The 22056-nt window shown below is 41.1% G+C and overlaps 1 protein-coding gene across 1 annotated transcript in view; it reads right to left on the reverse strand.

Annotated features, from left to right (window-relative positions):
• LMBRD1 (LMBR1 domain containing 1) overlaps window positions 1-22056 on the reverse strand; it is a 110503-nt gene that overhangs the window by 78097 nt on the left and 10350 nt on the right. Inside the window, exon 3 of the mRNA XM_060114707.1 lies at window positions 18706-18766. Within this exon, the coding sequence (XP_059970690.1) occupies window positions 18706-18766 (61 nt within the window). The remainder of the gene's footprint in view (window positions 1-18705; window positions 18767-22056) is intronic.

Here is a 22056-nt window from a genome sequence, read left to right on the forward strand (position 1 = left end):
ATGCCAATAAAATGGACAACCTGGAAGAAATGGACAAATTCTTAGAAAAGCACAACCTTCCGAGACTGAACCAGGAAGAAAGAGAAAATATAAACAGACCAATCACAAGCACCGAAATTGAAACTGTGATTAAAAATCTTCCAGCAAACAAAAGCCCAGGACCAGATGGCTTCACAGGCGAATTCTATCAAACATTTAGAGGAGAGCTAACACCTATCCTTCTCAAACTCTTCCAAAATATAGCAGAGGGAGGAACACTCCCAAACTCATTCTACGAGGCCACCATCACCCTGATACCAAAACCAGATGAAGATGTCACAATGAAAGAGAACTACAGGCCAATATCACTGACTAACATAAATGCAAAAATCCTCAAAAAATACTAGCAAACAGAATCCAACAACACATTAAAAGGATCATACACCATGATCAAGTGGGGTTTATCCCAGGAGTGCAAAGATTCTTCCATACACTCAAATCAATCAATGTGATACACCATATTAACAAAATGAAGGATAAAAACCATATAATCTCAATAGATGCAGAAAAAGCTTTTGACAAAATTCAACACCCATTGATGATAAAAACTCTCCAGAAAGTAGGCATAGAGGGAACTTACCTCAACATAATGAAGGCCACATATGATAAATCCACAGCCAACATCATTCTCAAAGGTGAAACACTGAAACCATTTCCACTAAGATCAGGAACAAGACAAGGTTGCCCACTCTCACCATTATCACTGAACATAGTTTTGGAAGTTTTAGCCACAGCAATCAGAGAAGAAAAAGAAATAAAAGGAATCCACATGGGAAAAGAAGAAGTAAAGCTGTCACTGTTTGCAGATGACATGATAGTATACGGAGAGAATCCTAAAGATGCTACCAGAAAACTACTAGGACTAGGTAAAGTAGCAGGATACAAAATTAATGCACAGAAATCTCTTGCATTCCTACATACTGATGATGAAAAATCTGAAACAGAAATTAAGGAAACACTCGCAGTTACCACTGCAACAAAAAGAATAAAATACCTAGGAATAAACCTACCTAAGGAGACAAAAGACCTGTATGCAAAAAACTATAAGACACTGATGAAAGGAATTAAACATAATACTAACATGATGGAGAGATATACCATATTCTTGAATTGGAAGAATCAACATTGTGAAAATGACTATACTGCCCAAAACCATCTACAGATTCCATGCAATCCCTATCAAACTACCACTGGCATTTTTCACAGAACTAGAACAAAAAATTTCACAATTTGTATGGAAACAAAAAAGACCCTGAATAGCCAAAGCAACCTTGAGAAAGAAAAACAGAGCAGGAGCAATCAGGCTCCCTGACTTCAGACTATACTATAAAGCTACAGTAAGCAAAAGAGTATGGTACTGGCACAAAAACAGAAATATAGAGCAATGGAACAGGATAGAAAGCCCAGAGATACACCCATGCACATATGGTCACTTTACCTTTGATAAAGGAGGCAAGAATATACAATGGAGAAAAGACAACCTCTTCAGTAAGTGGTGCTGGGAAAACTGGACAGCCACATGTAAAAGAATAAAATTAGAACACTCCCTAATACCATACACAAAAATAAACTCAAAATGGATTAAAGACATAAATGTAAGGCCAGACACTATAAAACTCTTAGAGGAAAACATAGGCAGAACACTCTATGACATAAATCACAGCAAGATCCTTTTGGACCCACCTTCTAGAGAAATGGAAATAAAGACAAAAATAAACACATGGGACCTAATGAAACTTAAAAGCTTTTGCACAGCAAAGGAAACCATAAACAAGACGGAAAGACAACCCTCAGAATGGGAGAGAATATTTGCAAACAAAGCAACAGACAAAGGATTAATCTCCAAAATATACAAAGAGCTCACAGAGCTCAATATCAAAAACACAAACAACCCAATTAAACAATGGGCGGAAGACCTAAATAGACATTTCACCGAAGACATACAGATGGCCAAGACGCACATGAAAAGATGCTCAACATCACTAACTATTAGAGAAATGCAAATCAAAACTACGAGATATCACCTCACACTGGTCAGAATGGCCATCACCAAAAAAATCACAAACAATAAATACTGGAGAGGGTGTGGAGAAAAGAGAACCCTCTTGCACTGTTCGTGGGAATGTAAATTGATACAGCCACTATGGAGAACAGTATGGAGGTTCCTTAAAAAACTGAAAACAGAACGACCATATGACCCAGGAATCCCATTACTGGGCATATACCCTGAGAAAACCATAATTCACAAAGAGACATGTACCACAATGTTCACTGCAGCACTATTTACAATAGCCAGGACATGGAAGCAACCTAAATGTCCATCGACAGATGAATGGATAAAGAAGTTGTGGCACATATATACAATGGAATATTACTCAGCGATAAAAAGAAATGAAATTGAGTTATTTGTAGTGAGGTGGATGGACCTAGAGTCCGTCATACAGAGTGAAGTAGGTCAGAAAGAGAAAAAGAAATACCATATGCTAACACATACATATGGAATCTAAAAAAAGGAAAATGGCTCTGAAGAACCTAAGGGCAGGACAGGAATAAAGACGCAGACGTAGAGAATGGACTTGAGGACACGGGGAGGGGGAAGGGTAAGCTGTGAAAAAGTGAGAGAGTGGCATGGACAAATATACACTACCAAATGTAAAATAGATAGCTAGTGGGAAGTAGCCACATGGCACAGGGAGATCAGCTTGGTGCTTTGTGACCACCTAGAGGGGTGGGATAGGGATGGTGGGAGGGAGACGCAAGAGGGAGGGGATATGGAGATATATGCATATTTGTAGCTGATTCACTTAGTTATACAGCAGAAACTAACACAACAATGTAAAGCAATTATATTCCAATAAAGATGTTAAAAAAAGAAAAACACTGTTCCATGCAAAAATAAATAAATAAAAATAATAAAATTGTACTTCAAACTGATAGCTATTTTCAAAGTAAAATTATTCTTAACTCCAACAGGGATGACACTCATATCCTGACGTCTTTATATTTACTTGTAAATGTTTTTGTTAAAAGACTTCTACCAGGGCTTCCCTGGTGGTGCAGTGGTTGAGAGTCCGCCTGCCGATGCAGGGGACACGGGTTCGTGCCCCGCTCCGGGAAGATACCACATGCCGCGGAACAGCTGGGCCCGTGAGCCATGGCCGCTGAGCCTGCACGTCCGGAGCCTGTGCTCCTCAATGGGAGAGGCCACAACAGTGAGAGTCCCGCGTACCGCAAAAAAAAAAAAAAAAAGACTGCTACCAGCACGTAAAAGATAAACAGACTACTTGGTTTAATAGTCCCACTAACATCAAAGAAAACAGACTGGGCCTCCCTGGTGGCGCAAGTGGTTGAGAGTCCGCCTGCCGATGCAGGGGATACGGGTTCGTGCCCCGGTCTGGGAGGATCCCATATGCCGCGGAGCGGCTGGGCCCGTGAGCCATGGCCGCTGAGCCTGCGCGTCCGGAGCCTGCGCGTCCGGAGCCTGTGCTCCGCAACGGGGGAGGCCACAACAGCGAGAGGCCCGCATACCGCAAAAAAAAAAAAAAGAAAACAGACTAAGAAAAATATTTTAAACCTCACGTCCAAAAGAAAGGGGGAAAAAAAAAAGAAAAAACAAAGAAACACAAAAAAACAAAGAAAAATAAATAAGTTTAAAAAACCTGGGCCTCCCTGGTGGCGCAGTGGTTGAGAGTCCGCCTGCCGATGCAGGGGATACGGGTTCGTGCCCCGATCTGGGAGGATCCCATATGCCGCGGAGCGGCTGGGCCCGTGAGCCATGGCCGCTGGGCCTGCGCATCCGGAGCCTGTGCTCCGCAACGGGAGAGGCCACAACAGTGAGAGGCCCGCATACCGCAAAAAGAAAAAAAAAAAAAAAAAAAAAAACCTCATGCCCAGAGAAAGTGGCAAAAATTAAACTCATAAAACGAGTTTTTTAAAAACGAAACTAACAAAAACAAGTGCACAGAAAGACGTCAACTCTCAAAAGGCCAGACAAAAACTGTAACAAAGAATACATGATAATTCTTATGATTTTTGAAATATATGCAAAGCAAACAATCTACCTTTTCAAAACTGCATCATTAATTATAACTCACATAAGAATTAACCTGGATAAATTAGACTTCTGAATTTTTAGACATTCTTTATCCCTCCCAACTACCAGTGAACACACTAAAACAAAGAATAACTTAGTCAATATTGTAATAGTATAGTTAATCATTACAAAGCATTTTGTTTTAGAGGGTCAAAGTATAAAGATGTTCTGGGCACTGTAAAAGCCTTCTAAAATTATCCCATTGTCCCAGCTGAAACAATCTGGGGTCAAGGCCGCTAGCTGCATACAGAATACTCATTTTCCTTTCAGCTCCCACTCCCTTTTTGTCTTTCTCCCTTCCTTTGACTTTCTGCCTGAAATGGACATATCACAGCTTAAACTCCAGCTGCTCTCTTGGACTCTGTGGTGACCTTAAGGTAGAGATCAGGTACTAAGGGTGGAGAGCAGAGGAAAGGAGCTCAGGCCCCTCCTGATGCTGCCTTACCAGCCGTGGATAACCTCTCTCCAGACTTATTTTAAGTAAGACTGAAAAACCACTGTACTATTTAAGCCATGCATTTCCAATCTGTTCACAGCAGCCAGGTGTAATTCCTGAGAGAGAATTTTGTTAAGAGAGAAGGGGGACCCCAAACATTCACTCCTGAGCCATCCTGAGTCCCTGGTGGTGCTGGGAGGGGTGAGTGGAATAGATTTCAGTTTGTTTCTGCCACTGAACACGGCAGCATCACGAGGTGCCACAGAGTCCCCTGGGTTCCAGATATACTTCTCCTTCCCTCCTTCCCCTAATAATCAGCACCAGCCTCTCCAGCTGATACAGTAACTATTACGGCCTGTTCACTCAGTGGAATAAGGAGACCAAAATGGTCAGACAGAAATCACACCTCCTCATTCAATGAAATCATTGTTTCATCCCTGCTGGATGGACTCCCATATGGCTGGTAAGAATTCTACAACAGAGGAGCTCAGCTGCAAGGTGAAAAGCAAAACTTTTGTGAATGGTTCCTTAGGAATATTAGTACAAACTGCCATGCTCACTTCTACCCCTTAGTCACCAGTCAATGTAAACAGATTATGGGAGAAAAGAACCATATGGAAGCGCTCAGTGGTTCACAGCATTCTCTAACACACAGAAAGAGCACTTCTCCATTCATTTTGGGAAGCTAGCAGAGTCTTGATACTCAAATCTTATGAGAATAAGATAAAGGAAAATTACAGACCAGTTTCACCTCTGAATCAATTTTTAAAAGTATCCTAAACAAGACAGCAGCAGTCAAATCCAGCAGAAGACTTAAAAACAAACGCAAAAAGCCACCGTTATGACCAATCTGGGTTTATCGTAGGAATGCAAAGTTGGTTTAAGAGCGATTTATCCATGTAACACATCACCTGGAGGAACTAAAACCAAAAAACTTCATGTGATTATCTCCCCTGACAAAGGTATTCAATTCAACAAACGTCTACTGAGTACTTTCCAGGCATCATTCTAGGGGGTCACAGACATGGTTAAATCAAAACTCAGAGTTCCCTACTCTCACATCGCTTAATTCTAGTGGGAAAAAGAGAGAATATTTAGAATCACTGTATGAACTACTCAGAGTACATTAAAAAATTTCTTGGGCTTCCCTGGTGGCACAGTGGTGGAGAGTCCACCTGCCGATGCAGGGGACATGGGTTCGCGCCCAGGTCCGGGAAGATCCCACATGCTGCGGAGCGGCTGGGCCCGTGAGCCATGGCCGCTGAGCCTGCACGTCCAGAGCCTGTGCTCCGCAATGGGAGAGGCCACAACAGTGAGAGGCCCACGTACTGCAAAAAATAAATAAATAAATAGAATACCTCTCAAATAAAATCTCTTTAAAAAAAAAAAAAATTTCTTGTACCAGTAAGAAAAACACAGCCCAACTGCAAAAAGGCACTTGAAGCAGAAAACTGAAAAAGCCAATAAATCTTAAAAGATATGCAACTTCATTTCCAAATAAGTGAAATGCAGATTAGTGAATGCTCATTTCACACTCGCCAGACTGGCAAAAACGAAAAATTCATGGCAATTTCAAAGTTTAGGGTATAGAGCAACTAGAAGGCTATATCCTCCTAACAAGACTTAAACTGGTACATTTAGAAAAATGATCTGTCATTATTTAGAATGTTGAAGATGAACATAACTTACGACCCATCGACTCCATTATATGTATATATTTTGCACACATGCAACAAGAAACGTGTACAAACATGTTCATGGCACAATTTTTAACAGCAAAAAATCCAAATGTCCAGACTGACCAACATGCAGCATATAGACATACACAATGAAAATAAACTACCTTTTATGCAATAACATGTTTTTTTTTTTTTTTTTTTTTTTTGTGGTATGCGGGCCTCTCACTGTTGTGGCCTCCCCCGTTGCGGAGCACAGGCTCCGGACACGCAGGCTCCGGACGCGCAGGCTCAGCGGCCATGGCTCACGGGCCCAGCCGCTCCGCGGCATATGGGATCCTCCCAGACCGGGGCACGAACCCGTATCCCCTGCATCGGCAGGCGGACTCTCAACCACTTGCGCCACCAGGGAGGCCCGCAATAACATGTTTGAATCCCCTGAACATGTGGTTGAATGAAAACAAGCAAGTAATTTCATATAAAGTTCAAAAAAATGTAAAACTAAGGACACAGTGGTAACACTATAAGGCAAGCAAGTAATTAACACAGACAATTTAAGTAGTGGTTATTTCTAAGGGGGTTGGGGAGGAGATGGCGTCAGGGAAAGGCACACAGGGAACTTCAAAATGCTGATTTTAAACCTCAAACTTTGTATGCTTAATAAATACTTTGCAAGTATAAAAGTACTTTGTGTTGAGTAAATATCAAGATTGTCAACATTTGCAAGACAGCTGTGGTGGGCAGCCTCTAAAATGCTCCTGATGAGGCCAGCACTTCCAGTATTCACGCCCTGCCTTTCAGTGTGGGCTGGACCAGTAAATCACTGCTGATAAGACAGTAGGACAAAAGTGGGGAAACAAGTTACTGAAGGACTGGTTTCCAGCGTGCTCGCAGGCCTGTTGTGAACTGCTCTACGGAAGGTGCACATGGCCAGGAACTGACACTGCTGAGGACACACAGACAAGACCTGAGGCCGCCCAGGCCCATGAGGTGGAGCTCGGGAGCCAGGTCCCCCCTAGAGGAGTCTTCAGACACTGTTTCTGGACTCCTGACCCACAGAAACGGTGACACAATGTTTGTTGTTTTCAACTGCTAAATTTGGGGGTAATGTGTTACGTGACAACAGATAACTAGTACCACTGCTGACAGTAGACCAAAGTGATTAAAACATTCTGGTGCGTGACCTGACAGTATAGAACTTGGAGAATAAAACCGTTCACAGGTTTTAATTTAGAATATGTCGTCTGAAGAACAGTCCTGTACCTTAAGGACTATTTTCGTTGGTTGTTTCCTCTCTCTATGGTATTTATTTCAAGGTTTACGCTGCAATGCCATTTTTTTTTTTTTTTTTTTTTTTTTTTTTTGTGGTACGCGGGCTTCTCACTGTTGTGGCCTCTCCCGTTGCGGCGCACAGGCTCCGGACGCGCAGGCTCAGCGGCCATGGCTCACGGGCGCAGCCGCTCCGTGGCATGTGGGATCCTCCCAGACTGGGGCACGAACCCGTGTCCCCTGCATCGGCAGACGGACTCTCAACCACTTGCGCCACCAGGGAAGCCCTGCAATGCCATTTTTATAAAAAGAAATTGTTAAACTACATGGTCAGAGAAAAGGCTGAGCAATTTATAGTGTGACTCACAGTTGCGTGGCAATTAATAACTAGACTGTTATCAGTAACTGTTGACTCCAAAGCTATACATAGAAATATTAGCTGAAATAACAGCACATAAAAAAGACATAATGCAAATTAGCATCACTACCTGACTATTCTTGGAAGCCATGTTGTGTGATATACAAAGAATCACATTCCAATTTATAAACCTTAGCACTTCATAACTTTTCAGCCTCATTTTATTTCCATCTGTAAATTAGGATAAGATTCCAACTCTAGAAAATAAAAAGAAATCATAATAATGCAAGTCCCCTCAGGTTTTAAGTCATAATACTAGCAGCTATCCTGTGCTGACAGCCTGTCGTATATCCAGCTCTGTGCTAAGCTCTTGACTTACGTTTGCCCATTAAATACCTTTCCCAACAACTTTGTAATACGATTTACATATCACAAGATGCACGAATTGTAGGTCTACAATTCAATGACTTTTAGTAAATGTATACAGTTGGGTAACTATCACCATGATTCATTTTTAGAACATTTCCATTACCTCAGACAAGCTGCTCTGTGCCAGTTTGCAATTAATCCCACTCCAACCCCCAGTTTGAGGCAACCACTGAGCTGCTTTCTGTCCCTAGAGATTTGACTTTTCTGGACATTTCATATAGATGCAATTATACAAGATGCAGTCTTTCGTCTCCAGCTTCTTTCACTAAGCACAGGGGTTGGGAGATTTTTTTCTGTAAAGGGTCAGATCATATTTTCAGCTTTACAGCCTATACATCTCTGTCACAACCACTCAACTCTGATGTTAGAGCATGAAAGCAGCCACAGACAACAGGTAAACAAATAGGTCTCTAGATTCAGGGGCCCACGGGCCAAGCCACAATTTGCTGATCTCTGACTCAGATTGCTGAACATGCATCCCACTGTAAGGACAGAACACATTTCACTTAAATATTCATCAGTTGTCAAGCATGTGGATTCTTTCCAGTTCTGTGCTATTACGAAAAAAGCTGCTGTGGAATTTGCATACATCTTCATGTGGACATCATGTTCAGCTGGATCATACAGTAAGTTTAACTTTTTAGCAAAGGTGAAGACCGCTTTCCAACGTAATGCACCACCTTACATTCCCAACAGCAGCGTCTGAACTTTCCAGTTTCTCCGATCTGTCAATACTTGGATAGTGTCTGGTTTTTACTACAGCCATTATGGACTGAATGTTTGTTCACCCCAAAATGTACAGGTTAGAGCCCTAACCTCCAGTGTGATGGTATTTGGAGGTGGGACCTTTGGTAGGTAATTAGGTTTAGATGAAGTCATGAGTGGGACCCCCATGACATGATTCAGGTCCTCAGGACAAAGGGAAGAGAAGCCAGATCTCTCTCTCTCCCCCTCCCTCTGCCACGTGAGGACACAGCAAGCAGGCAGCCTTCCGCAAGCCAAGAGAGGAACTGAATCTGCTGGCACCTTGATCTTACACTTCCCAGTCTCTACAACCATGAGAAATACGTGTCTGTTGTTTAAGTCACCCAGTCTGCGGTATTCTGTAATAGCAGCCTAAGCTGACACATTCTGGTGGCTGTGTAGTAGCATCTCACTGGGGAATTTTTTTTTTTTTTTTTTTTTGCGGTACGCGGGCCTCTCACTGTTGTGGCCTCTCCCGTTGCGGAGCACAGGCTCCGGACACGCAGGCTCAGCGGCCATGGCTCACGGGCCCAGCCGCTCCGTGGCATGTGGGATCTTCCCGGACCGGGGCACGAACCCATGTCCCCTGCATCGGCAGGCAGACTCTCAACCACTGCGCCACCAGGGAAGCCCTCTCACTGGGGATTTAATCTACATTTCCCTAATGATGAAGAATGTTGTACATCTTTTTATGTGCTTACAAGCAATTTAGAGATCATTAATTTTTTTAAATAAATGTTTTTTTTGTTGTTGTTGTTGTTGGCTGCATTGGGTCTTTGTTGCTGTGCGTGGGCTTTCTCTAGTTGCAGTGTGCGTGCTTCTCATTGTGGTGGCTTCTCCTGCTGCGGAGCACAGGCTCTAGGCTCGCAGGCTTCAGTAGCTGTGGCACATGGGCTCAGTAGTTGTGGCTGGCGGGCTCTAGAGCGCAGGCTCAGTGTTGAAGCGCACGGGCTTAGTTGCTCCGTGGCATGTGGGATCTTCCCGGACCAGGGCTCGAACCCATGTCCCCTGCATTGGCAGGCGGATTCTTAACCACCATGCCACCAGGGAGTCCCTAGAGATCATTATTGATGAACGTATGCTCAAATATTTTGCTCATTTTTTAACTGTATACTTAGTGATTGGTAAGAACTGTTTATACATTCTGAATACAAGCCCTTTATGAGATACATGATTTGCAAATATCTTCTCCTTGTTTGTGGCTTACCTTCATTTTTTAAAATTATGTCTTTTGAAGGACAAAGTTTTTAATTTTGATAAAGTAGAATTTATCAAGGTTTCCCTTATGAATAAAGCTTTTGTGTCATATCTAAGAACTCTTTGTCTAACCCATCATGAACGTATGTCCTTGAATTTCTTCTAGAAGTTTTAGACTTTTATAGTCTAGGCCTCTGACTTTTGAGTTAATTTTTGTATATGTCAGGTAAGGCTCAATGTTGTTGTAATTCTGGCATGTGGTTATCCAATTTACCCGACAATTATTGAAACTGAGAAGAATTAAGTTGAATTGCCACAGCTGTTTAAAATCAATTGATCCTGAATGTAAAGGTTTTTCTCTGGTCTCTGAATCCTATGGCTCTATGTACCTATCCCTCTTCAATATCACCTGTCTTGTTTATTGTGTTTTATGGTAAGTTTTGAAATCTAATAGTATAATTCTCTAAAGTTATTCTTTTTCAAAATGGTTTTTGGCTGCTCTAGAGCCTCTGCATTTCCACGTAAATTTCAGGAACCATTTGTCAATTTCTAAGAAAAAAAAGAAAAAAGAAAAACACTGTCAATTTGAGAGAAAATTGCTATAACTGCCATCCTTACAATATTATGTTTTCAAATCCATTAATAACAAATGTCTATTTATTTAGATCTTTAATTTCTATCAACAATTTTTTGTAGCTTTCAGTGTGTAAGTCTTACACTTCTTTTGTTAAATGTGTTCTCAGGTGTTTTCTTTTTTCCTTCTCATGCTTTGTGAATGGAATCGTTTTCTTCATTTCATTTGAATTGTAGATTTCTAGTTTTCATATGAATCTTACATCCTATAGCCCTGCTAAACTTGTTTATTGGTTCTATTTGACTTTATATAATTCCTTGAGATTTTGTACCTATCGGATCTCATGTCAGCTGAGAAAATAAGAGTCTTAATTCTTCCTCTCCAGTTTGGATGCCTTTATTTATCTATTTATATATGGGCTTATTACACTAGCTAGAATCCCCATGAGCAGCACTAGTGAGAGCACACATTCTTGCCTTGTCCCTAATCTTAGAGGAAGAGCACTCAGTCTTCCACCTGTCAGGAGTAGGTTATCCATAGATACCCTTTACCAGGTTGAGGAAGCTCCCTTCTGTAACCAGACAGCTGAGAGTTTCTATCAGCAATGGATACTGGATTTTGTAAAATTCATGTTTTTTGTATCTATTGAGATTTTGTATCTATTGTGGGTTTTGTCCTTAATTCCATTAATATGGTATGTTACATGACTTGATTTTGGGATATTAAACCAACCTTGCTCGCATTCTTGGGATGAATCCCACTTTGTCACCGTGTATAATATGTGATTTCTATTTCATTGATTTCCCTCTAACCTTTATTTCCTTTCTTGTGCTCGCTTAGAGTTCAGTTGGCTTTTCTTTTTCTAGTTCATAAGGCAGCAGTTTAGGCAACTGAGACGACTTTTTTTTGTTGTTTTTTATTTGGTTGCACCAGGTCTTAGTTGCGGCGGGCAGGATCCTTAGTTGCAGCATGCAAACTCTTAGCTGCTCTGTGGCATGTAGGATCTAGTTCCCTGACCAGGGATCGAACCCGGGCCCCCTGCATTGGGAGCGTGAAGTCTTATCCACTGCGCCACCAGGGAAGTCCCAACTGAGACTTCTTTTCTCAAGAGAAATTTAAAGCTGCAAGTCATCCCCTGAGCACTTCTTTAGCCGCACTTCATAAATTTTGATATGTTGTATTTTTATCTTCATTCAGTTCAGAACATAACCATGCTGAAGAGGGGAGAGCTGGTTAGAGGGGAGGCAACAGACCCAGTCTAAAACATTACACACGACCACTGTCCTTACCAGTCTGCAAGTACAAAGAGTGTTGTATTTGGTTGATTTCCAAAGCACTGAAGTTGTTCTTCTGTCAGTCCTGTATTGCTTTTTGGGGAGAGGCTCTGCCAACCTTCTTACTTGGCCATGTGTGAAGTCACACCACAGATCATGCAACCTTAACAACATGGAAGTACCCATTATCCCTTCGCATTTACACAGCGTTATGGACTAACGGCGTCTCCCCAAAATTCATACACTTAAGTCTAATCTCCAATGAGCCGGGGTTTCAAGGTGGGAGGTACTTAGGTCACGAGAGTGGAGCCCTCATGAACAGGATTAGTGCTTGTACGAAGGGACACGAGAGCTTGCTCTCTCTCTCTTTCTCTGCCATGTCAGGACACAACAAGAAGAGGGCCATCTGCAAACCAGGAGGCAGGTCCTCACCAGACACCAGATCGTCAGCACCTTGATCTTGGACTTCTCAGCCTCCAGAACTCAGAGAAATAAATGTTTGCTGCTTAAACCACCTAGTCTACGATGCTTTTGTTACAGCAGCCCCAACTGACTAAGACAGCAGTGAGAAGTGGTCAGATTCTGGATGAATTTTGTTTTTGTTTTGCCATGCTGCATGGCTTGCAGGATCTCAGTTCCCCAACCAGGGATTGAACCCAGGGCCACAGCAGTGAAAGCCCAAAATCCTAACCACTAGGCCACCAGGGAACTCCCAGATTATGGATAAATTCTGAAAGTCAAACACAAGAGAATGTACTGCCATATGTGATACACAGTGTGAAAAAACTGAGTCAAGGACGACTCCAAGGTTTCTGGCCTGAGCAACTCTATTCTTCCAGTTGCTGTTCACTGAAACCAGGAAATTTATAGAGTATAACAGATTGAGGATCAGCTGTTCTAGAAATGTTAAGTTAGAGATGTTAACTTCTTGGTAGAAATTGACAAATGGACCACTGGACACAGGGATATGAAGTTTGAGAGAAGTCTGCCCGGCATTAACACCTACTCAGCACTAACACTTCTCACACTCCTGCTACGATGAAGAGGCACTACTCCAGTATCATCTCACAGGTGGGGAAGTCAGAGAGAAGTTAAGCTGACCTCCAGGTCCCATGGCACTCTTCACAAATTAGATACTAAGTTCAAAATGACTGTACAATTTTTCGGCAATTAACCAACAGGGAGTGAGGAGAAACTTCCTAAAAACTCTCTTAGGTGCTCTAAAATGCCTGGCATAGAAACAGGAGTTTGAAACCTTCTTGGTCCATCTTATTCTTCCTCAGTTCCATAACGTAACTCATCTAAATATGCACACACTTTGGCAAAGTCTCCTATTTTCACTATAGAATTGCTTAACAGCAAAAAGTAAGAACGTACTAAATATCTAATTATCTGGGATTATTTGAAAAAGAGTATCCATACAGTGGAAAACAATGCAGTGTATATATTTATATATATATGTATATGTGTCTATCTATATGTATATGTAGACACATACACACACCACACACATATATACAAGAGCCTCACAGCAGCAGTATTTGAAACAGCCAAAAGCTGAACAACCCAACTGATCATCAATACAAGGATGGATAAACTATGGTATGCTGTTACAATGGAATATTACACAGTAATCTGTTACCCACAACAATACAGTTAAGTCTCAAATGTAATGCTGAGCACTAAAGAGGCCAAACAGAAAACAATACATAGTATATGACTCGATTTATATGTAGACAAAAAATGACAGCCCGAAAAATCAGCATCAAGAGGAGAAAGGGTCTCTGAAGAAAGTGACAGGACAACTACAGACAAGCCAGCAGGACAGCCTTAAACAATCCCTGCTCTTGGTTTGGTCTCTCCCCATCTCTACAACCCCTGCACTCACTACAAAATCAAAACAAGGGTTAGGAAAAATGATTAAATAAAAGGAAAATTCACTTAAAAGAAATTAAAGGAAAGTAGATGGTGAAAGAATTAAAACTAAAAATTTCAAGAATAGTCAGAGAAAACAGAATAAACATTTACAATAGATTACAATAAATAAAATGAAAGAATTTAAAGATAAAAGTAAATTCAAGATCAAAAACAGAGCTCAGATAAAAGGCTAAACATATACAGAAGAGATAAAAGATTTCATAAGAGGTCCAAATATGAGATTAAAACAGAACCGAGAGCCAAAACGTCAGACAAGAGACGCTTTTTCAAAGAAAATATCAAAGAAATTTGAAGACACAGATGAAGAAATAAACAAAAACTTTCAGAACGAGAAAAAAAAAACAAGTCCTTAATGTTTCTGGCGGGGGCACAACATCCTCAGATGAGGAAGTCTCCTCCTGTGTGCAGGGTCCCTATGACTACAGGGCAAAGGGGCAGAAACAAACTACCCTCTCAGCCTTCCACGAGCTCCAGGAAACTGCACCTTTGCAGGCAGCTTCAGTTAATGAAGACTGGTAATAACCGATCAACAGCTGGGGGTATCCAGTGAGTAGAAGCAGCAGGCCTCACTTCCACAAACTTTCCAGAAAAAACACCCGAAGTTCCATTAACGTAACAGAAGTTTCTTTAAAATGTCGTTTTGAAACCTTAGGATCAGCAAGATCCTTGCAGGGTATCCGCAATGTGAAATTATTTCCATGACAATGTTAAGATGCTGTTTCCCTTTCCACTAGTAGTTACTATACTCTTCACCCTACAAGCGCTCACCAGCGGGGGGCACTTTTATTCAGCAAAGTTCCTCTAAGTAGAAAAAATTCTGAGATGTCCTCCCTTGAGTGCACATCTTTTTAGTGTTCTGTGTTTGGGGAAGTACACATTCAGTGTACTTGTGAGAACCACCTGTGCTATTTCAGTTGTGAGCTACGCTAGGCACTTTTTTTCAAAGAATATCATTTTTACTTGAAAGAACAACGGACAGAAAAACTATAGCTATCCAGACTGGAGTATTAGGCAGATTCTCTCAAAAATGAATAAAGTGAGTCCATCACTTTAAAGAAAATAAGTAACAGTATTTTTTACTAATGACAAAAATTGAGGGTCCAAGAGAAAACCGATATTTTTAGAAAACCTGAATCCAGCACCTTGAGTCTTACATCCTTCCAATACATAAACACTTCTCTGATAAGAACAGTGGTGATATTAACTGAATGTCAAAGTAAATCAGAATCTCTGCAGATGTAATCTACATTCTGTACTATTTAAAAGGTCTCCAGATGATGTCTGAAGCGGCCCCAGGGGTTCAGGGCTGGCTAAGCATTCCCAGAGGTAACAAACATCCCCAGAACAATTTATTAAAAGGCAGCTCACTTAACGGTAAGCAGCTCCAGCTTCGGAAATAATATCCACTCTGGGCTACATCACTCACTAACAAGGTGATCTTTAACATCGCTAGGTAAAAATTTCTTCACCTGTAAAATGTAGAAAATACCGGGCTTCCCTGGTGGCGCAGTGGTTGAAAGTCCGCCTGCCGATGCAGGGGACACGGGTTCGTGCCCTGGTCCGGGAAGATCCCACATGCCGCAGAGCGGCTGGGCCCGTGAGCTATGGCCACTGAGCCTGCGCGTCCAGAGCCTGTGCTCCGCAACGGGAGGGGCCACAGCAGTGTGAGGCCCGCGTACCGCAAAAAAAAAAAAAAAAAAAAAAAAAAAAAAAGTAGAAAATACCTCCACAAAATGATGTTCATGAAGATCAAAGAAAGTGTTGAACATGAAAGCCCTGCACAGTGCCTGGGAAGGTCAGACAACGAAAATGTGTTGATATGTTAGGCGATACTAGATGAACTACAGAATCTCACAGAAGGGAATGGATAAAAATAGTGCTTCGGATTCTCTGGAGTCTGCTTAGTCCTCAGCATGCAGAATCAGAGATGTAATATTTAATTAGATAATATCCAGCATTTCTGGGCAACGGCTGGGCTTGAGGACAATAACCATCTCAGAAGCTATGGTTCCTAGCTGTAGGGCATTATCTGAGTCAAAGGCCTACCAGCCATAGCTAAAATAGATATAACTAACTTTATGACAACAACCATTAATATTAATGAATTAAATCTTCTTGCTTCAATTCCATAGTCATCAAGAAATCTTCTATTCATAATCGGGCTTCTCATGCAGATTTCTTCCCTAGATCAGTGACTCAACTATCCTATCCCGAGGCAGTTATTATTTCTCACTACAACCCAAGTTATACAGAGGATCAAACCCTAAGTCCCGAAGTCATCTTGCTTATAATGATTAATTTTCTCCCATGCATTTAAAATGATACTAGAAACACACTATCCTTGGAAGGATTAAGAAAAATAATCACAGATCACTTCCTGTAGGCTTAATTCTCTCTATGAAACCAACTGGAAAGACCACTGAATTAACATTTCAGTGTAGAAGTCTCTGTAACCTTGGTTACAATGGATCAATCCACTAGCCTCTAGATTCATTGATAAGATATGGTTCATAAACCTGGACTGCACTAAGATAAAAGCTGGCTTATCTTGTCACAGGTTCCACAGCATAAATACACTGTAGTGTTACACAGGAGAGAGGCCCCATCCCACAAAACTGTTTTTGAAGAAGTGATTTATATCCTGGCAATAAGTTTGTATTCTGCTTAATATACCACCATTTCAAAAGTTTTCACTTAACAGGTCAAATCTAGATTTTATGATATACATTTAATTTATTCATCAGAAATAATAAATTCTACATTAAAATACCATAAAAATATTTCTGAAATCTATACCAAAGAAATGGAATTTCATAGGTCCTGTAGATTTTAGATCAGGAGACGAAAGAGCCAAAGCAGCTAAGCTAAAATCCAATGAAACCCCTGAAAAACTTACCCCATCAATAGAAACTTCTATAGATTTTTTTTTTCAGTGTCCTACTGAAATTTTATTCAACCTCTTGATTCATTGCTGGGAAAAAAAAAAAAAAAAAGGACATCCCTTTCCTAACTCAGCACTTACACATTTGTATAAAAGCACGAGTCATATTTATTCAAAGAGACAATTTCAAAAACATTTAGGTGGTTATTATAAATAGCTTCTCTAATCCAACACTAGGGAAGGAAGAGAGAGGAAAGGAGGGAAGGAAGGGCCAATCCACCACCACCCCCGGATTAATTGGTTCCGTAGAGTACAAAACACACCAATCCACCATGACCCCCAGGTTAAACTGGCTGATGCTGCAAACTCCCGGACAGTACACTCTACTAATGCCAATACATAGAAGAAATTTCTAGAAAACTGAGATTTTCAAAATCAAGAGTGCAAGTGGGAAAGTGGTAACAAAAGTTACCAAACAATGGTATCACAGGAAGAGAGCAGAGATTTAAGGGAACTTGACTGAACCTTCACAAAGAAGGGCTGAAAGTGAACCTAAGTGAAACAAAGTACGTAACAGAAGTTTCAGGACGACCAGATGAGTTCTATACTACTTATTCATGGTGTTGAAACAGTCATCTCAAATGTGATATCAGAATTAAAAGGAAACCATAAACAAGACAAAAAGGCAACCCTCAGAATGGGAGAAAATATTTGCAAACGAAGCAACTGACAAGGGATTAACCTCCCAAACATACAAACAGCTCATGCAGCTCAATATCAAAAAAACAAACAACCCAATCCAAAAATGGGTGGAAGACCTAAACAGACATTTCCCCAAAGAAGACATACAAATGGCCAAGAGGCACATGAAAAGATGCTCAACTTCACTAATTATTAGAGAAATGCAAATCAAAACTACAACAACATACCACTGTACACCAGTCAGAATGACCATCATCAAAAAATCTACAAACAATAAATGCTGGAGAGGGTGTGAAGAAAAGGGAACCTTCCTACACTGTGGGAACATAAATTGGTACAGCCACTATGGAGAACAGTATGGAGGTTCCTTAAACAACTAAAAATAGAACTATATTATGACCCAGCAATCCCACGACTGGGCATATAGCCAGAGAAAACCACAATTCCTAAAGATACATGCACCCCAATGTTCACTGCAGCACTATTTACAACAGCCATGGAAGCAACCTAAACGCCCATCAACAGATGAATGGATAAAGAAGATGTGGTACATATATATAATGGAATATTACTCAGCCATAAAAAGGAACGAAATTGGGTCATTTGTAGAGACATGGATGGACCTACAGACTGTCATACAGAGTGAAGTAAGTCAGAAAGAGAAAAACAAATATCGTATATTAACGCATGTATGTGGAATCTAGAAAAATGGTACAGATGAACCTATTTGCAAAGCAGAAATAGAGACACAGAAGTAGAGAACAAATGTATGGACTTCAAGGCGGGAAAGGGGATTTGGGACGAATTGGGAGAATGGGACTGACACATATACAATAAAATGCATACAACAGATAACTAATGAGAACCTACTGTGTAGCACAGGGAACTCTACTCAGCGCTCTGTGGTGACCTAAATGGGAAGGATATCCAAAAAAGAGGGGACGTATGTATACATACAGCTGATTCACTTTGCTGAAACTAACACAACATTGTAAAGCAACTATACTCCAGTTAAAAAAAAAAAAGTCTATATGTAGCTTTATTCTACATTTTGGCGAGCAGCCCAGACAGGCAGTGAAATAGAAATATACTCACTGTAGTAACCGTACAATACGGTGTCCTCGATCTGTCTGCTGACATTAGCGTTAGCCCAGACCTAGGATCAAAAGGAAACAATAGAAATATTAATGAAACAGCCATTTGCTTAACAATTATACTTAAATTTTAATATGATTGAATATCACTTATAAATGTATCATGGACTCTGACAGGTATGGTCTGTGCCCTCAAGAAGTGACAGACAGACAAGTAAACAGGCAATTTCAACAGGTGAATGCTGAGCTAACGTGACGACATGGTTCTGGGGAAGCACGTGAAGGAGAGGCAGCTACGGGCCAGGGCCACTCAACTGGGGCCGGAATAGCACAGTGGGAAGGAGGGAAGAGAATGAAGGAACATACATGGAGACTTTGAAAAACCTGCAGGAAGCAAAATATAGATTGACTAGAGCTTTTGGAAAGGGAAGAGAAAGCAGGTGGAGTGAGGGAGGGAAAGGCATTAGGTTTGAGGGACTGTGAGTCACGCCAAGTATTCTGGCCTCTGTCCTAAAGGCAACGGAAAATAGTGATGCAGTTTTGTGCAGAGTGACAGGTATGATTTGTATTTTAGAAAAAAGATATTTTAAAATACCTAAAAGAACAGTCAATATAAACTTCTTAGCAGTCAACCCACATTTTCTTTAAATTAGTCATTTAAATTTAGTACTTTAACATAGAAAATTAATTCTAATTAATCTTTTCAAATAAAAAAATCTATACATTAATGAAATAGAACTGGGGTATAATAGCAAGCCTTTTTGACTATCCTAATTGTACGCATATAAAAAATTAAGCCTGGAGCGTCAATGTGACTGGTCATTGCGATTAAGTACCAAGGCTCAAATTAGTATCCAGGTCAATTTTGTTCTATCAGTACTTTAAAAGCTCAAGTCAGTATCAACATCCCACTTACAAGGTCTCTTAAGGAAGAGTGGAAACATTTAACTCCCCTAAAATAATTCAGGTTTTTCTTCTTTTTCCTTTTTCACCTACAAACACCTCTAGCAATGAATACCTATGAATTTCTAATTGACAAATGCCTAAAAGAACAAAAATGTGGAAACCCCAAATTTAGCACTACAAATGCAAACCTTAACACACAGTGCACAATGAAAATAGTATTTTTCCAATAGCAATTAAGACTACGAAAAACTTAAGAGGACCTCCCCAGTGGCGCAATGGTTAAGAGTCCACCTGCCAATGCAGGGGACAAGGGTTTGATCTCTGGTGCAGGAAGATCCCACATGCCGCGGAGCACCATTATTACTGAGCCTGCACTCTAGAGCCCGTGAGCCACAACTACTGAGCCCACGCGCCACAACTACTGAAGCCCGCGCGCCTAGAGCCCGTGCTCCACAACAAGAGAAGCCACCACGATGAGAAGCCCATGCACCGCAACGAGGAGTGGCCCCCGCTCGCCACAACTAGAGAAAGCCCGTGCAGCAACGAAGACCCAACGCAGCCAAAAATAAATAAATAAAAAACAAATAAATTTTTTAAAAAAAGAAAAACTTAATGGCCTAAATTTTAAAATTACGTTAACTATATAAAGAAACAAATAATTACAGAATATAAAAAAGATCCAAATAAATGAAAAGTTACACGTTCCCACATGAAAAGACTGTAAATACCAAATCCCCCCAAATTAATCTATAAAAACTATATATTGCCTATCAAAATCCCAATAGTGGGTAGAGTGTTTTGCCATGCTGATTCTAAAAGTCATCTGAAAAACATACAGGCGTATATGGATATCCATAAAGTACTTTTGAGTGCGGGTAAACAGAACAAGTTGCAACCAATAGTTTTAACAACATACGCAATCTTTGTCTAAAAAACGTAATGAAAGAAACACTGTACATATACTATAGAAAAATGGAAAGAACGTTAGGCAGTGCTCACCACACAGGACTGGAGAAGCACTGGGGAGAACTCTAGCCAATGGCTGGAAATTTCTTCATCAACGACTCAAGTATCCAAATGAATATACACACAACCAAAGCTTCCACTCCCAAAAGCTGTGCTTCTTTAGTGATTGTTTATACATCAAAACAGACATTTTAAAAGATTTTTCAAACTTGAAGGTTTTTTGAAACAGAGGATAATTACATCTATCCTCACACAAGCTCCCTACCAACTTCCAAGACAACCCCACGAGGTATTAACGTATCCATTGAGAATCACATAAAAGTTAAAATTCGAAACTGAAGAAGACCCCAACCTCAGAAAAAGATTAAATGTAGAAAGTCTGAAGGTAATTAAAGCCAAAGGTTCACTGAAATTTAGTATCTTTTACCCTCCAACGTTCTTTAGTTTAACCAAATCTTGTGGCAGTTAGAGCATTACTGTTACTATTCTAAAGCAAAAATATGTGTAAAATATACAACATCACTGAAGTACTACTTGTGTATTTGGCTTTTATATACAGTCTTGCTTCCAAGGTATCTGATGTACTGTCAAAAGAGCTCAGTGTACGAAATTTCCTTCTACATTTTGAGAAATGCTGTGCCCTTGATACATTTCACAAGCTCCTGCCTCCCAAAGTAGAGACCACAAGGAACTTCAGAAGCCCCACAGGAATGTGAGACAAACAAGAACTAATACTAAGTAAAGAATACGAAAGAAAAACATTTTAGAAGAAAGCAAAAGGATATAAAGTCCACAGAACAAAGAGGTAGCGGTTCGTGTATGTAAAACTCCCTCTCCCATTCTTCAAGATGACTTCCTGAAATGCTCAGTCCAACCCCAAACCACACTTGACTCTCCTTAATTTTACCAGATAACCTCACCTTAGGCCAATGGTTCTCACGAAGGGGTGACTCCGCCCCCCACGGACACCTGGCAATGTCCTGGAGACGCTGGAGGGTGGCGCTGGAGGGTGGCGGCGGGCTCTGTACGCTACCAGCACTGAGTGGCAAAGGCCAGGACCTGCTAAACACCTGTGATGCACAGGACAGCCCTCACAAGGGTCACCCAGCACAGAAGCCAATGGTTGACAAACACTGACTTAAAGGTCTCTCAAATAATCTGAGGACAAAACAGAGCTACTCAATTCACCCCCAAGTCTAGAACCGACCGCCATCTGTACTCGAATGCTAGCCTTTCCTTCTGCCGAGCACCGGCGCTATGTACAGCCAACCCTTTCCCTTTGGGTCCCCACCCCTCCGCCTTCACAAGGACACTGCACCTGCAGTGACACCCTTTCTCTCCTCCCAGACACCTCTCCCACTCTACTGAACCCTAAAGCACACACGCTCTAGCAGTTTCCATGAAAGGACACACCACCACCACCACAGATAAACACACCCCACCCCGCCTCCTACTCCCCTGGAGGACAGGGCTTCCTGAA

This window comes from Mesoplodon densirostris, chromosome 12, assembly GCF_025265405.1.
Source record: "Mesoplodon densirostris isolate mMesDen1 chromosome 12, mMesDen1 primary haplotype, whole genome shotgun sequence".
NCBI lineage: Eukaryota > Metazoa > Chordata > Mammalia > Artiodactyla > Ziphiidae > Mesoplodon > Mesoplodon densirostris.